At 44.5% G+C, this 16,921-nt stretch overlaps 1 protein-coding gene across 2 annotated transcripts in view; it reads left to right on the top strand.

The window, feature by feature from the left end:
- The window catches only part of sema3aa (sema domain, immunoglobulin domain (Ig), short basic domain, secreted, (semaphorin) 3Aa), a 75,874-nt gene that overhangs the window by 34,884 nt on the left and 24,069 nt on the right, over window positions 1-16,921 (top strand). For both annotated transcript variants that reach the window (XM_086202023.1, XM_086202022.1), the window contains exon 2: window positions 5,436-6,031. In XM_086202023.1, coding sequence (XP_086058149.1) covers window positions 5,926-6,031 — 106 coding nt within the window. In that variant the 5' untranslated portion in view covers window positions 5,436-5,925. The remainder of the gene's footprint in view (window positions 1-5,435; window positions 6,032-16,921) is intronic.

Raw genomic sequence — 16,921 nt, 5'->3', positions numbered from 1 at the left:
TCACAATCCAAATTGTAAGGCGTCTTCTCACGATGTCGAGCAGTGTGATATATGGGAAATTTATGTTGTCTAGTGTGTGTTGTGTTGTGTTGTGTTGTACGTCGCTTTGGAAAAAAGCGTCTGCTAAATGTAACTGTAGAATTGTAGTGCCGCCTAGCGGACACAGGAAGTGCTATTTGCACAAAAGTCCATCCATCGGTCAGCTTTGTATTGCAAAATCCAAATACTAACAAGTTCTGGCTTTACAGAGCAGTCACGCACTCCAACATAAACAGGGGCGCAAAGAACCTCTCACTCCTGCTTGTCTATTGGGTTTGGCTCGGCTTGACGGTGGTATGCGCCCTCGAAATGCCCTACAATAAACTCTTGAAATTGCAAAAATGAATGAACAATTTTTAAGATTATTGACACGTCGCGATATTTATTTCTGGTCTTCTTTTTAGCCTGGGCTGTATGGAATCTTAAACCCCTGAGTTGATGTTTTCGCATGCAGTAGATGTACTTTTCAGGCTTGGTGTGATTGTATAACTCTCTCAGAGACAGGTTTACTGAGTTACAAGAATGATTACTTACGCAGATGTAGGCTTGGGGGGGGGGGGGGGGAGGAACACAAATGAAAAACAACAAGTTCACGTAAATGTTTAATCTTGACAACCCCCTTGTTCAACTAGTGATATATTAGGTGAAACTGCTTTTTTTTTTTAAAAGATGTGTGTGTAATGAAAAAGTCCGGGGTTGCACAGTTATGTCCTTAACTCTTATCCTCCCTTTTCGATAAATGTTACTCAAGTATGTTCTCACTTTGTACAGTTTTACTTTCCTCACTTACATGATCTCAGATGCCTCATACCTGTGTGCACACAAAGACAATTAGTCTCTTTGCTGCTTTTGGGGATGTGGTTTGCAATTTATCAGCCACTAAAGGAAATGCTGTTCTGACATAACACCCACGAGTCGCTACTGTTCTTCCTCTGTCCCTCCTCCCATCTTTCCGGACTGTCCTCCGCCTTTTCCTCATCCCTTGCTGAGTAAGACGCTGCAGCGTGACCTCCTGTACCATAGAGTGGGAGTTTGGCAAGTGAAGAGGAAGCGGAACTCTTGTGGCATCGAGGCACTGATGTCGGTTTATACCCTGAACTCGAATGTGTTAACGTGGGTTATGAGCAAGCACGGTTTGTAGGCTGAAGGAGGTGAGGGGGCAGAGTGTGTATGTGTGTGTGTGATAAGTACAGGGTGGGACATTTCCGATGTTCTCTGTAAAAACAGACATCTGGGGTCATGTTACTGTAATCATTTTCCCGAGCACACACACACACACACACACACACACACACACACGGATCATTAACTGCGCTCTCCATACCAATGGATGAAGATATACCATCATATCAGTAACAGCACATTGACACTCGCCACACACACAGACTGACGCCTTTCCCTATCCGCTGTGTCCTCATAAGCAGGGTGTCTCGTGTCCCTTTCTATTTTTACCGGCAGGCGCTGAAAGCCTCTGGAAGCTCCTTGTCAATGGGCATCTCATTCCACCGCCAACGGCGTGTCACCATTTATTAAGTCGTCATTACTCTAGGCTGCTTCGGCTGACGGGGGGTGTCGCAAATAGATGGGCAAGGATAGGTCAGACTGTTGCTGCACTCCCTAAAGGGCGACCCGTACAGGCGTGTTCCAGCAGATCTCACTCCCCCAGTGAAAATCGATGCAGGTACCAGCACCACCATTAGTTTGGCTAATGCAGATAAGTGGGAGGAAGGTGGCTGGTCAGGGCAGAGAGAGGAGAGGCAGGGGTCGATGGAGAGAGGGTACTTTCACGTGTCTGTCTCCACATCTTTTTGTTTTGGGTAAACAGCCAAAAAAGCTGTTTAGACTAAAGGGGTGATGAGATATGAGAGTGTGGACGCCACGGTTTTGTGGGAGTGAGCACACAATGGTAGATGTGCATGCAGATATCCATCTGGGCGAACTGCTTTGACAAACACCATTTCAAGTTTGTTGTCTTTTCACAAAACATAGCATGACTTGCTGTCGTTTGCTTCAGTTATTTGTTTGAGCTGTAAATACAACATTATGCTCACTCGATTGCAAGCGAGTAGTCAGAAGGGTTTCGTAACGAATCTGATTTACTTTAGCGCATCAAAACGCTCTTTCTGATTCCCTTTTACAGCGCAAAACCTCATTCTAAAGCAGGAAGTCAACCTATAAACGATGATGGAGGGTTCCATCTGGCAGTCACGGTGATAATTTTACCATTTCCCTCTTTTTTCTCAAAAGAGATTTGACTAAAATTGTTAGTTTATTTAAATCTTGTATGGTCTGACAGCAAAAATGTTAATTAGCTGGAATTAGGTTGTAAAGATGGCCCTACTTTTAGGAGGTGGTAAATGCTTTGGTATGCTAACTATGCTAACTTTTTTTTTTTTTTTTTTCCAGAGATGAATCAGCACAGACTGAAAAAAGTATTCTTGTGTTTGTGTTACTCTCTGGCTTCCTGCCACCGACATTCATTCATTCATTCATATTCACCCCCTAACCCTTTCATCTTATGACTCATCACTAAATGTCTTCCCCTTGATGTAACCAGAATCAAACGCTAACCTCAAAGTCTCAAAAAGTAATAAAAAATTGTGTAGCCTAAGATTTTTACTCCAAAAAAAGCGAGTCGTACCCCGCAAGTATAGTTGGCTCCTGCTTTTCAGACCCCAAAAATGTAGCTAAAGAAGAGCACACGCACGCACACACACACACACACACACACACATCAGATATGCTTTACAGCACAGTAACAGTAATTTTAAAGCATCTCTGAGTGTACGGGGGTGGAAGGGTGCCCTCATTTCGGGAGCAAACTCCGACCGCGCTCGCGATACTCCCTCTTCACAATCCTCAGGTTGTTTTCTTTGAGTTTCTTGAGGTGTGTGAGTTGACACATCAGCACTCCTGCTTATCAAAGCTTTTATCACCTCGCCACTGCTATGTCACCCCCACCCCCCACCCCGAGAGGAAGCAGGAGGTGGCCACTTAAACATACACTAACACCTGCAGGACTAGCAGTGGTTGAGAAGGTTTTTTTTTTGGGGGGGGGGGGGGTGCTGTTCCTGACCCACCTCACTGATGCGAATGACTTTACCAGAGACAGGATCCGTCCCAGACGAGGCAGGTTAACTACTTGCATGTGTTCGCCGTAACTGGCAGGTTTCAGCTGGAAAGGTCCAAATGTATAATCGAGCTGGGAAAAAGCATGTGATATTCCCGCGACTCCCCGGAAAACACTGATAAAATTCCTGATTTAATTTTCAAAGAAAGCATGTGTAAATTTTAAACATGTTTTACTTTGTTGAAAGCATTTTGTGATAAAGATGAGGCTATATTGAGATTTCCCCCTAGCCTCAAATGACCTCAGTCATTTCCCTTGACCCCTTACTGTTTTCACTGGCATCCACATTACACTTTCATAATTTTCAATCTCAAATTTCATCCCCAAAGATCTAGGAAAAGTCTTGAATATTAACTGCGATGCATTTAAATCATAAAGAGCCCATGGAGACTCTTGTAGAAATAGACGATGGAGCTCCTTACCGTGCTCTGTATATTTTATTAATTGAGAAAATATTCACACATTATAACATTGTGTTGGAACAGCTGCATCGTATGAAACCATCATCACAGGATGATCAAGGTGTAGTACGTAGTTCCACGCACAACTCAAAGCTGGAGCAGTTTTCTCCCAATGACACCAGTAAACCCAGTTTCACAGTTTTTCTACCGTCTGTTGTAAGCAGTTTATTAAAAACTAACTCATAGACTGTTGTACTCACGTACATAAATTATACGTAATGAAACTTGTCACAGTGGTAAAAGGGTCGTCTCTCCACCCTGGTCTTGATCCCAGATCTGCCAGATATCAAAAATGCTCGCTGACAATTCATGCAACTCCAAAAGGCCAATTTATAGTTGTCCTGTCCGTGGGTCCATTGGTGTCAGGATTGATTGGGGTGTGAGGTAAATGTCTTCATCCGTCCATGTCCACAGGGGCCTGCAGACCTCATGTGTGTGTTGTCCAAAATTTGGGTCTGAAAAGTGCCAATGTGAATACTCCAGTGTCACACACTGCTATCACGTTGGCCGTGCATGAGCTGTCGTTGATTCGCTGACAAGAAGAAGACAATCATCAAAGCACCAGCCTTCAGTTTTCCCCATTAAACATTAGATCTACTTTGTTGCTCCTTTTTCTTGTTCAGCTTTAAACAGGGGCTTCTCTCAACATGCGCACCTTTTGCCCACCAGTTGACGAATGATGCAGCTGTGGACTGCTGCCTCCAACTTGAATGACCAACGTGGAAGCTCAATTGTGGGCTGAAGGTGTCCACAGTTGCAGTTCATGTAATAGCAGCCAAAAGAGCCAGGCTTGTCACACTACCCCACCTCTCAAGAAGCCTGGAAGAACCATCATCCCTGTTGCACTCATCCATCCCCAGAGTGCTTCACCCATCTCCATGGTCCCTCTCGAACAGGTCAACCTCACATGTGGATTTCCGTACGGCCCACACACGGGGGCACACCTCAGATCACCACCCAGGGATGGACTGTTGCACTTCTGACACCATATGTAGCGAAGGGCATGGTCTTGAATTTGTGTCTGCGGTGTACCAAAAGATGAGACGTCCAAAGTAGAGGGGATAATTAAATTAATGAAATCTAAAAACTTGCTGGGTTAAGGCGAAGGAGTTACAGTTTGGACGTACGGTCGAAAGGTCAAAGGTCATGGATCTAAAAACACCAACTGAAAGGAGGGGTAGATCTGATCTCTGTTGATAAAAGTGTTGTTGATTAAGTGTTTTGGGAGCTTTCTGTTCAGTTCTGACTTGTGCCTCAGGAGACAGGCAGATCAACTAACGGGCATTAAACACAAGCTTTTCCACGCCACCGTGACTGTTGTCATGCTGTGTGGTTGTTGATCAAGAAGTTCATCCAGATGGTTTCATAATTATTTGAAGCTCACGGAAATTTGACAGAAATGTGAACTTGTCACAAGATTTCCCGCTCGCTGGGCCAAACACTGGTGCCCTCTGGCTTTTCCTGCCATATTGGTGGAAAAGCTGATAGGGCCACTTAGAGATCCAACTCTAAAAATAAATGACCACAAAGGGAGAAAGAAGGGTCTGGGATGCGAGAAAATTAGAGCGACCGAAATGTGGAACACATGATGAAAAAAGGAAATAGGGGAGGAAGAAACGACTGTGTAAAAAGTCCACGTTGAACACTATCCACTTTCTTGTTTCATCATTGCTGTCAAGTTATCCCACCCCCCTCTCTCTCCCTCTCTTCAGCACTCCTCGCTCTCTCAGCTGCTCGTCCTCCCCTCCCCTCTCTTCTCGTGGATGGTTTAGCGCTCTCTCTCTCTCTCTCTCTCCCTCTCGCAGTCTGGTGGAGCAGCACACACGGATTAGAGGGTTTGCTGTGAGTGTCTGCTCAAAGGGAAGAAGACAGGAGACAGAAAGAGATCCAAATTACCTAGAAAAGGATAGATCACCCATCTGGATTCTGATTTACCTTTAAACAAGCGCTACCTCTGGTCTCACTCGCCGGCACCTTATTGCTGAGCCCTCACCTGAGGGAGGACTGATAAACCAAGGGACTACATTGCCTGGACCTCCACACAGGACGCCATGTGAGCAGCATCCCTCCACCTATACTTCACACTACAGAGGTCCCCCCACTGTAGTCTTTACTCTGCGCTGGGGAGCGCAAACCAGTATCCCCACCCCTACCCCCCTCTCCCCGCAACCTCAAGGCTGACTTAGAGGGACTCTGCCGGCTTGTCGTATCCCAGCAGGAGCCTCTAATCTTAGGGCACTGGTTGGGGTTTGAGTGCCCCCTGGTCTGGAGGCCAGCCAGCAGCACTCCAGCACCATGGATTACCTGTTTGGCATTGTATTGCTGCTGTGCGGGGCGGTGCAGCCGGGAAGAGGAGCTGAGCCCAAGCCCAGTGTACCCAGGCTAAAGCTGTCATACAAGGGTAAGCCCATTCTTCATTTTCCCCTGACTCCCAGATACAACTGTGCCGCTTATTGCTGCCTTTATCAACCTTTTTTTTTCCCCTTTCTTCCTTACTGGTGCTCTCTCTCATGCTTTTCATCTATTTTTGTCCACTATCTAATTTTCCTCCTTGATTTTTTGGTGTCTATTTCTGCCTCACTATCCCTCTCATTTACTCTAGCCAGCATCTAACTCTCACTTTAACCTCTGTCCTCCTGTCTCCCATTCCCTCACACTATTTCTTGCTTTCAGAATTCACTATTCTTACCTTACAAAATGGCCAGATTGGTTCCATATGCCGAGGAAGGACTCTTGCCTGAAGTTAAATGTATATATTGGCCCCTGTACCAATTTTCCCCTTGTGCTGTCCCCTTCTGCAAGCTCTGTGCTGCCCTGTTAAGTGCTCTGAACAGGCAGCAGAGCCTCTGTTTTAATGGCTTCTGTCCCAAAAAGTCCTCAAAAAAAAAAAAAAAAAAAAGAAAAAAGGAAGGGGTGGTGAAGGTGGGGGTCTGCTTCATTTTTGACACAGAGCTTTTCTTCAGGAGGGCATGAAGGTCTTTCTGGCTTTTCGTTCCTAAATAAATCCAACGGTGGAAGTTCTGTTTAAATTCATAGGTGTGTCAATTTAGGTTTTGTTTGCATTTGATCATTTATTTACAGTAGATCATACTGCTTGTGAATGAAAGTGGTATACTGTGTCTTATGTCGTGCACGTGTACGTTTTTGACGGATACAGCAAACATGTTATTCTCTCTCCTTCTGTGTTATTTTGAGGGGAGACTGCGGAGCGCCGGTTCTTCCTCTCCTCCTCCTCCTCCTTCCTTCCTTCTCTCTCTCTCTCTCTCTCTCTCTCTCTTTCCCTCTCCCTCTCTGTCTTGTCTCCTCTCTCACACCCTACACTAAATCAAGCCTGTTGTAATAGCAAACTTTTCATCTCCGCTAGAAATAACTGGCAACATATTTGGCATATTTTTTGGGCAGTTGCAAGGGAGGCTATTGTGGTTCTCGCCTTAAAACATGACCTAAAGTATATGACTGGGGAGTGTGGTCGCTCAATTCTTTATTTTAGTCCCGCTTCCCTCGTAAAACATGCCCTCTAAAAATTTATGAACAGGCTGATTTGCCGTCATTTCACAACTGACAACATGTGGTCGACTGTTTAACTGTCACCCAAAAAGCCTTTTGGGTTCCACCGATAATTTCATTTTCTATTTCAAGCCAAAATCAAATATCTGTCTTGAAAGGGGTGAATTTAATGTTTTTGTCGCTCTAATTCATGCTCTATGTTTAGCGAGACGTTGGTATAACTTATGTTTAGAGGCCTGCTATATGACATGGTTTATTCTTCGCATGAAGTGCAAGTTATAATTTTGGTATTTTTTTTCCTTTATCACCCCTTCATCTACCAACTGATGATTGTCTCTATTAGATTCCAAAATAAAAGCATGAGCTTTGTGTTTTAATAAGCTCGTGCAGGGTGATGACATACATGTAACATGTGAACATAACAAATCTGGAAAGAATCATCGTGGAACTCACCTGATACATACATCCCCTGGGCACCATCATGTCAGCTCACACGAAGCCAGGGCTTCTAGGCATGATGGGAAACTGTTATCCATTCTGAAGCCATCTGTTTAAAGAATGTGGATATAGTTCTTTCTCCTGCCACCCCCCCCCCCCTTTTGTGATCGTCTTCGCTGTTTCAAGTCTGACGGGTGAGCACGCTGCTGACAACAATTCTAGACAAGAGATATGTCATCGCGCATCAAAGTCTGTATTTACCGCGTGAGTGATGGAGGTGTACCGTCAAACCCTGAGAGCAGGTCTACGGGTGAAATAGTGGCCTGTCATGATAGATGTACTCCAGTCGATGTGAAATACCACTTTTTTTTTTCTTTTTCTTTTTTTGCAAAAAGTGCATCAAAGCCTCCTTGTTTATGTGTGTGAATGTTCTTGCCACGTCTTGGTGTTAGGACTCAACACCCTGTCTTGTGATTTCCTCTCTTTAGACTGTAAGTCTCAGTTTGTGTGTGTTTTAGCGAGGCAAAAACAACAACAACAAAAAAAAATGTGCAAATGTGTCAGGTCTGGCATGCCCTTTTTATAATCAGACACCTGGTTGTACATCGCCTTTCAGATTTGCGTCTTATATTGTTCTGCCTGTGTGTGTGTGTGTGTGTGTGTGTGTGTGTGGAGGCAGCGCAGAGCTTTTGAATCAGTCTACCGTCAGTTTACACAGTTATCTGAATGACATTCATTCACCATGTTAGTCCATTTGTTGGTACAGTCTGAATAAGACTGGACTTTTGCAATACATTATAGGCATGAACCCTGAAACACACCAGGAATATTCGCCATGTAGTCAACAATTATTTTAAGCCACGATGACTACATTTTGCTCATGAATGCTATGCATCTCCATTTTTTTTTTTTGTGAGGCAGATCTGTTTTAACCCTAAGACAACTTGGTCCTGCGGGCATTTCACATGAGAATCTGAATAAAAAAAACTGAACCAGTGCAGCTGATCAAAACAGACTAAAACCGTCCATCTTTTCAAAGTCGGACCGCTAGGTGGGAGAGCGAGTTGCTCAAGCGTGGACAAATATGCGTCAGCTGGCCACAAACTGGTGTCAAGGCACAATAGGCGTTCTGCCCTTGTCCCCTAGAATCCACTGTGGTATTTTCCATGAAGTCCAATAATGAGCGGCGTCAAGGAGGCATCATCATGGAAGGTGCGAGGACAGAGCCAAGTAGGTTATACCTGACATCTAATATGCCCCGATTTTTACAACTGACTTGGCTGAGAGACGCTATTTACCAATGTTGACGGTAACTCCAAAATAAAAGATATTTATCTCCTAAAAAAAAACCAGCTTAAAATTGTTAAAAAATAGTTTGTCTTCGCATTAAAATTTGGGAAAGCCCATAAACGATCCATTTACCACATTGCTTTCCCCTGACTGATAGAAGATGAACAAAGATGAAGACAGTTGAGTGAAACTGAGTCATAAATATCGGCCATGAAAATGATCCATGTAAAAAAAAAAAAGAAAAAGACCAACATCTGCTGATACCGACGCTGTGCTGATATTATCAAGCATCTCTGGACAGACATGGGGACATAGAGTTTTAGTCAGTCTTACCAGTTGAAGTCCACGCTTTGAAAGGCAGCTTGTTTTGTTAACCTGTTTGGGAGCCCAGAGATGAACCAGGAGAAAGTGTAAATGCATCCAGCGCTAAGTCAGAGCATAGTGCCACCTCCTGCTGTGGAGGTCTACCTACCCCTTTGCACGTGGGACGCCAGTAGTCTGGGTAATGGGGCAGCTCAGCAGCTGTGCATGTAAACCTGCTGACTGTGTGTGACTGAACAAGGAAATGCAAAGGTGTGAGAGTGTAGCATGTGCTGTTGCCTTTGTGTGTCACTACTTGTCTTTGTCTGCGTCGGCATCTCAGGCCCACAGGTGTTTGATGGCTCTCTTGATGCCTGTCAGGGGACGACTGTTGGTTACCTCCCACGCTTTGGTGGATGGAGGGAGGGAGGGAGGGGAGGACTGAGGCATGGTGGGAGCAATGGAGGAGGGAAGGTTGATTTGCTTTAATGAAGGAAAACCTTGGCAGAAAGAAAGTAGGCGACGCAGAAGGAAGGGAGGCTGGTCGTTAAGTGAAGTGTCACTCATCCCCTCTCCCTTTGCGAAGCCAGCATAGTAATTAAGTAAAATAAATGACAAGGAGGAATCCTCCAGGGGAAGGACAGTCAAACAAACACTGAAGCAAGAAAGAGTGGGCTGGTCCCTCAAGTGTGACCACCACATGAGCAGAGAGTGAAAGAGAAGCTCCGGCGTAGGACAGTCGAAGGAACAAGCTGTGATTTGGGATATAAACACACCATCCAGGTCCCGTGAAATCATCCCCAAACGAGCGCTTGATGACACTCCTCCGGGGACAGATAGTCGGGACAAAGTGAACGATTCTGTTCCTGTGGAAAAGGACAGTCGAACAAGTGCAGATTGAGCAGTTTTAGGGGCGACGGAGGAAGATAGATAAAATGACCTCTCACGGGACGGCTGGCGCAGCAAGTGAAGAGTAAATGATTTCCCAGCGGGGTCAGTTAGACATTTAAGCGAGAGGGATCTGTCTTCATGGGGACAGAAGGATGATCACAGGAGTTAATGATTTTTTTCTCTCTCTCTGTTCTACTTGAGACTGAAGCTTGAGGCTAGCTGTCCTCGCCTCAGCAAGCACGGAGAGAGTTGAAGAAAGACGTCACATAGTTTCAGTAAATCAAGGTCTTATTTCTTACTGAATTTAATACTAAGAAATCAGTAACACCTCCACCCCCCCCCCCCACACACACACACTCACTCCCATGGATCAATGCATACCTGCATACAATCACATTCCTGCACTCTGCCTGTAGACATTAGGAGGAACACTGACCCCTAAAGGTCAATCAGTGCACATGCGTCTCAGAGAATGAATGTGTAGTCCAGGTCAGATCTAGAGAACCTATTTTGAAGCTTTAAAAAGTCGCGAGTAGCTTACTTTTCTTTAAAAAAAAAAAAAAAATGAAATCAAAATCACTGCAATATCTTTTTTCCCCCTTCTTTCTCTCCCATATCAGCTTTACAAAAGAGTGGAGCACAGTGGAGTTACACTTGAACCTTGAAGGCTTCTCTTAAAGAACCTGATAATTAGCCTGGAAACTGGGTAATTACGGAGCCTGCTGTATGACCTCTTAATGCCATCACCGCCCGCCGCAGCCACCGCCGCCTCACGCTGGCTAGATGGGTGGAACTGAAGAGGATAGAGAGTGAGACAGAAGAAGAAGAAGCAGAAGAAGAAGAATGAGGCAGGGAATGTGGAATCCAAATAGACACTCGGTGTGTGGAACCGCACTGAACGCAGTCTGGAATCAGCCCCATAATAAGCCTGTCTGTGTGAGTTGTAGGTTTGTGTGTGGGCATGCCTTCCAATGAAAATGTGTACTGTGTATGAGTGTGTTTGTGGATTGCTGTGTTATCGGTCTATTCGTGTCTGTTCTTTTAGATGAGTGAATGAGTGAGTCTTTCTCTCTCTCTCTCTCGTTGTATCTGTCCATTCTGCGGGCTCGGGCTGACAGAGCGGATGTAGATAATTATAAGGTGTTCTCCCAAAGTGCCAACTTTGGAGATGTCTGACTCCCTCCCTCCCTCCCTCTCTCTTTCTCTGTCTGTCTCTCTCTCTCACCCCCCTCCCCCCCCGTCACCTCTCAAGGAACCACATTACCGCGGACCTTAAGTACAATCTTCAAGCAGGCTGTTTGTTTTTTTTGTCTTCTGTCTCCTTGATTGCAGCTCCGTTGATACATATTTTTTACTTTTAACTCTATTTGCACGCACACACGCACACACACACACACACACACACACACACACACTGAGCTCCCACACATTCCACAACCATAAACCAGTGTTTTGCAGTGGCTTACATCCTAACCATACCCATATGTTACACCCGAATATATCCCATTTTCTTACGTTGACTCATATTTCTGACCCATGTGTTTTCTAAATATTTGCCCTGACAGTGACACCCATAAAAAAAGTGGCACATACAAAAAAACAAAACGGGAAGCTATTTTATGATGTGATTGAAACATCTGTTTTTATTGTAGTTCTGAAATACATAGAAAAGATGATTTTTATTTGCTCTTTTCATACATTACTTCATATGTGTTTTAGCTTACCTCATTTGGTTAAAATTACTGGAATAACTCATCACAACCTCATCGAAGTTGGCAAATTAACAATTTATTGATGTGTCAATCAAAATTGATTAAGTGACAACTAAATCCTGTAATCAGTTTGTGATTTCAGTCCTTTTTTTTTTTTTACAGCAAAGTTGTCATGATTTGCTGGTTTTTTAATGTCATTTATGACAGAAAATTAAATCTTTTAGACCGACTGAAAGAAGCAAGCTGAACTTGTCACTTCGGGCTCTGAGAAATTGTCAGCATTTTCTTTTAAACGACTTCAGATAATTGAGAAATCTTTTCAGTCCTTTTTTTTTTAAAGCAAAGGATGTCAGGATTTGCTGTTATTGTCATCATTTATGACAGAAAAATGAAGAGTCCTTGAGGTTTTGGACTGTTTGATGGACACAGGGAGCAATAAGAAGGAATGTGGAACTGCAGGAAATTTGTCAGCATTTTTACAAATTTTTTAATTCAAACTGTTCATCAATCAAACTTCTTTGCAGCCCCTTTTTCGCGAAAAACACATCGCTGTTTGTGCGAAATGTCAATGACGCAATCCCCCCCCCCCCCATCAAAATAATCACAATCAGCCATGTTTTAATTAATCAATCAATCAGGCCGGAGCAGGATTTAGGATCAGATGTGCAGCCATAGTTGGCGTAAAGAATTTTACGACATTTTCGATTGTGTGCGTTTGCTTTCCGAGTTACGTCTTTTGCCCCGGATTCATAGAAACGTAAGAGTACCTGCACTGAACTGATCAAAAGTCTGCCAGTTGCTCTCAATAGGGAGGTAGTGGGAGTCGTGTGCGTGCCACTATTGTGTGTGTGTGTGTGTACAGTGTGTATGCAGACAGGAGGAACCCTCCCGTGTGTTTGCGACGCAGTCTTGGGTTACAAGCGCGGTGCAGATTGCTGAACCGCGGGTATGAACGGGTCCTGCCACCTGCTGAGTCTCGTCAGTCAGATGGAGCGAGGCCGCACCATTCAATCTGGAGAAGAAGGAGGGAAAGAAAAAAAAAAGCATCACGTTACAAATAAGTGGGGGGACATCCCTGCAGAAAGACGGACTTGAAGGACTGACGGACGACAAATGAATACACAGGAAGAAAGTGACAGAAGAGCAGAGCCACTTTAAAAGCGTGTTTAAGGATTCATAGGAACTGCGGTCGCTGTGTTTGCCTTTCATCCAGCTGGACCGTCCCTTGTTGTTTTTGTCGTACATAAAAGTTCAGCCTGAATCCCAATCAACTCCAAAGTATTTTAAGTTAAAAAAAGAAGAACCAACGAACTAACGAGGGTCTTGTTTCGATTGAAACGTCAACGTTGCCTCATCCTGGAACTTGAAAAAGCCCTCAGGAGAGCTCATACCTCCGCCAAGAGGAAAAAAAGACGCCCCCAATGATCACATCCTGGCACGCCAGAGGACCGTCTCCAGGATCTACCGTTTGATCCCGACGGCCTCCAAATGTTGAGCACCTCTCTTACCATCATCAATATCCATTTATTAGTTTCTCAGATATACCGCTAAAATAATTTTGGCTGAAAATTATCGTAAAAAATGTCTAACTGCTATAATTCTGACTGGAATTGCAGTTGCGGTATCAAAGGGAATGTTAGTTCCTGTTTCATTATTCTTATTTTCTTTTTCTTTTTTTTAGGTGTGTGTGTGTGTGGGGGGGGAGTTTCCTGAGCAAAGTTGTTGAATCAAAAGAATTTGATTTGATTTCATTGGCAGGACCTCTGCGGCGCTATTATATTTAATTTAGCGGTTTCCATTGCGTAGCCCTGCTAACGAACAAGCAGTATCCAAAAAAACAACAAAAAAAAACATCAATGAAGTGATTAACAAACTAAACCAGGATCCAGCCCTTTATTCATATCTGCTCTAAAAAAAAACTGGGTTGTTCCTCGGCCCATGTTTCCTCCGAGTTTAGAGAAAATCAGTGATAGTTTGACAGGATTAATAGACGGACAGAACACGGAATGTCGTACGTGATATTTTTCACCTGCTGCAGCAGGGACGATTTGTTACATGAGGCCCTTTGATGAAAAGTGCCTGTGGATTTGTGCATTAGTGTTGCAGCCGGCTTGTTTGCTGTCAGACCCGGCATTCATTCAGATCTGTCGCCTTGCCTCATTAATTTCTTCCTTTTTAAAAAAAAAAAAAAGGAAAGGAAAAGAAAACACACACAACAAGGCGGCCGGCAGCAGCAGCAGCGGCGCTAGCAGCAGCAGCGGCGTTAGCAGCAGCGGGGCTGACATTCAGCTCCACGGTGGAGCTGACAGGCTCCACTAACAGGCAGTGGCTCCAGACATGACCACGCTAACCACAGCCTGGGTCCTCTCAAAGTCCATCCATCAAACGCTATCTCGCCGTCTCGGCGCAGCATCGAGCAGGAGCGATACAGTGATTTGTGACTGTGTGTGTGTGTGTGTGTGTGTGTGTGTGTGTGAGTGAGAACACACACTTTTGCACATTTCATTCATATTCAAACAAGCTTTGATGGCTGCATTTGCATACAAAAGGGAAATCTTGTGTATGTGTGTCTATGTATGTGTGCTTTTTTTGTTTTGTTTTTTTTCCTTGAAAATAATCAGAGATTCAAAGTAGTCTGGTTATATCATGAACATTAGCGGTGTGTGTATGTGTTTGTGTGTGTGTGTGAGAGAGAGAGAGAGAGAGAGAGAGAGAGAAAGAGAGAGAGAGAGAGAGAGTGGGCTTTCTGCGGTAGGCATGGCCAGGCCTCGAGCCGTCTGTGGTGGAAACCGCTCTCTGTGGTCCAGCCATCCTATGACAGGAGGAGACACACTTTAATGAAACGGTTCCATTCTCAACCGCTCTCCTTGTACGAGTGCATTCTTCCTCATGTTTCACTCGTAGTTTTTGGTTAGTGTGATTTTATATTTATACAGATTTAAATATATATATCCCTTCTATCTATATCTGTCTTTCCTGTCAGCCCTTCAGCTCTGCTGGTGGACTCCCTCCTAACCCTGTGTCCTTCCTTCTTGTTTGGGGGGGGGGGGGGGGGGGCTGGAATGCCGTGTGGTGACTGTAAAGTCTAGAATTTTGGGTCTAAGAGGGACGCATGGTGCCGTATGGTGAAGTTCAACACGTACTTTGCCTCACTCATATAGATTTCGTGTGGTTTCGGGATGTGGTTGTGTTCTCCCTGTTAGTGGCTCTGATAACTTACACTTGAACTTAGAGACAAAATCTAAACGTCCCGGCGGACGAAGAAACGTATGAGTTACAGCTTCAGGAAAACAACACAACTTACTAACACATTACAATGAAGACACACACTCACACACACACACTCACACACACACACACACACACAGACAGAAGCTCTTATTGGCTACCTTGTATTAATGTGTTTCCTGTCAGAGCTGCTGCACCTGAATTCCAACGGCCCAGGTTGTGTTTTACAGACGGTCACCATGGAAACCAGCCCACACCTGCTACTGTGCTTAGAGGAGGGGGGGGGGGGGGGGTGAGAGCGGAAGAAAAGAAAAGAGGGAGAGGAGGTGAACTTTTTGGAGGCGTGTGTGGATATCCTTGAGCTTAGCATAATATTTGAGCACTTTGTTAAGCAAAAGCTCTCAGCAAATTTCCATCGGTGGCGGCCGTCTTCTCCTTCTGTTTTTTTTTTTCTTTTTGGTTTCTGGCACCTGCGTCGCTGTGGTCGAGGCCGTCACGAGAGGAGCGAAACGCACACCGTGCCACACACGGAGAAACAAAGAAAACACGGAGGCATCGACATGCCAAGTAAAACCAGCGGAGATATTACAGTACGCCACTGTATGTCTCTGCTTTTATGAATCTAGCCTTGTATTTGAAAGATAAATACAGAGAATTCTCAACGCCAGCTACCTTTAGTCCCCCCCCCCCCCCCCCCGTCCTTCGATGGAATAGAGACTTCTTAGGTCACTTGTAGGCCCAGACCATCAGTAAACTGCTGAAGAAGAGGACGGCGGCGCCACTGATCTAGAAACACGTCTGTGTCGAACACTTTTTTTTGATACATTTTCGAGCCCAAGGAAAGTTTCAGGTATAACTTGAACGATTGAACGATACAGATATTAGCGCGGATGAAGTGAAGAACACCAGTATTATTAACATACTGATATCGACGTAGACCGGACGTTTTTTTTCTTCCACAAATGTAAAAAATATAACGAAGGCAGGCTAATTGACACTTTGACAAGAAATTAAAATTTAAAATGATGGAAATGACAGTAACGTCATCCATTTTGGATTTTCATATTTTTATTGATTCAGTTTTTGGGGGGGGGGGGGGCGGGGTCAAATTATGCTCTGTAAAACGTAAGTTTTAACATCAACAAATGAGACAACAAGGAAACCTCTCTGATGGGCGGATGTTATCAGCCACACTGATCCGTACGTCGGTCAGCCTCTGGTTTAAGTTTACATCGGCCATTTATTGAAACACAGTCAAGTGTCCCCCCCCTCCCTTTATGTGTCATGTCGCTCACACACACACACACACACACACACTTTCACATAAACATAATTTAATGCTCTGTCGCCTTTCTTTCATTACTGGGCGATTGCGTGGTGTGTAGGCGTCTAAAATGTATGCCTGTTTGGAGAATGGGGGAGTGAAGGGTCCTCAGCAGACAATTGCACTTGAATCCACCCCCCACCCCTCCGATAATAGCCAGGTTATTTTCCATAATGGAGTATAACAGAGACACGCATGATGATTTATTTGAATGAATTACATCTATTTGCAAAGGGTGTCCTTGAATATACAGTGTTTGGGCTTGTTGAGAGAAAATGAAGATGCAGAACACAAATGATAAAACATTAATATTGTTTGTTGCTTTTGTAAGCCAAGGCAACGATTCCACAAAGCTTTGAATGCACGCAGGTGTGTGTGTAGATGCAGACAGAGGATGTGTGTGTGTGTGTATAGATGTAGACAGAGGATGTGTGTGTGTGTGTGTGTATAGATGCAGACAGAGGATGTGTGTGTGTGTGTGGGGGGGGGGTGGAATTGGTTTCGAGGGACTGAAAAGTGTGTGAAGTGAATGCAACGCATTTGCACACACAAGCAAATTGGTTTAAATGACTCTGTGTGTCCAGTGGGGAGTGTAAGCAGA

This window comes from Aulostomus chinensis, chromosome 4 (genome assembly GCF_037954235.1).
Source record: "Aulostomus chinensis isolate RoL2024-O1b breed Wild chromosome 4, RoL_Achi_v1.0, whole genome shotgun sequence".
Lineage (NCBI taxonomy): Eukaryota > Metazoa > Chordata > Actinopteri > Syngnathiformes > Aulostomidae > Aulostomus > Aulostomus chinensis.
This window is presented reverse-complemented; position numbering and strand designations above follow the sequence as displayed.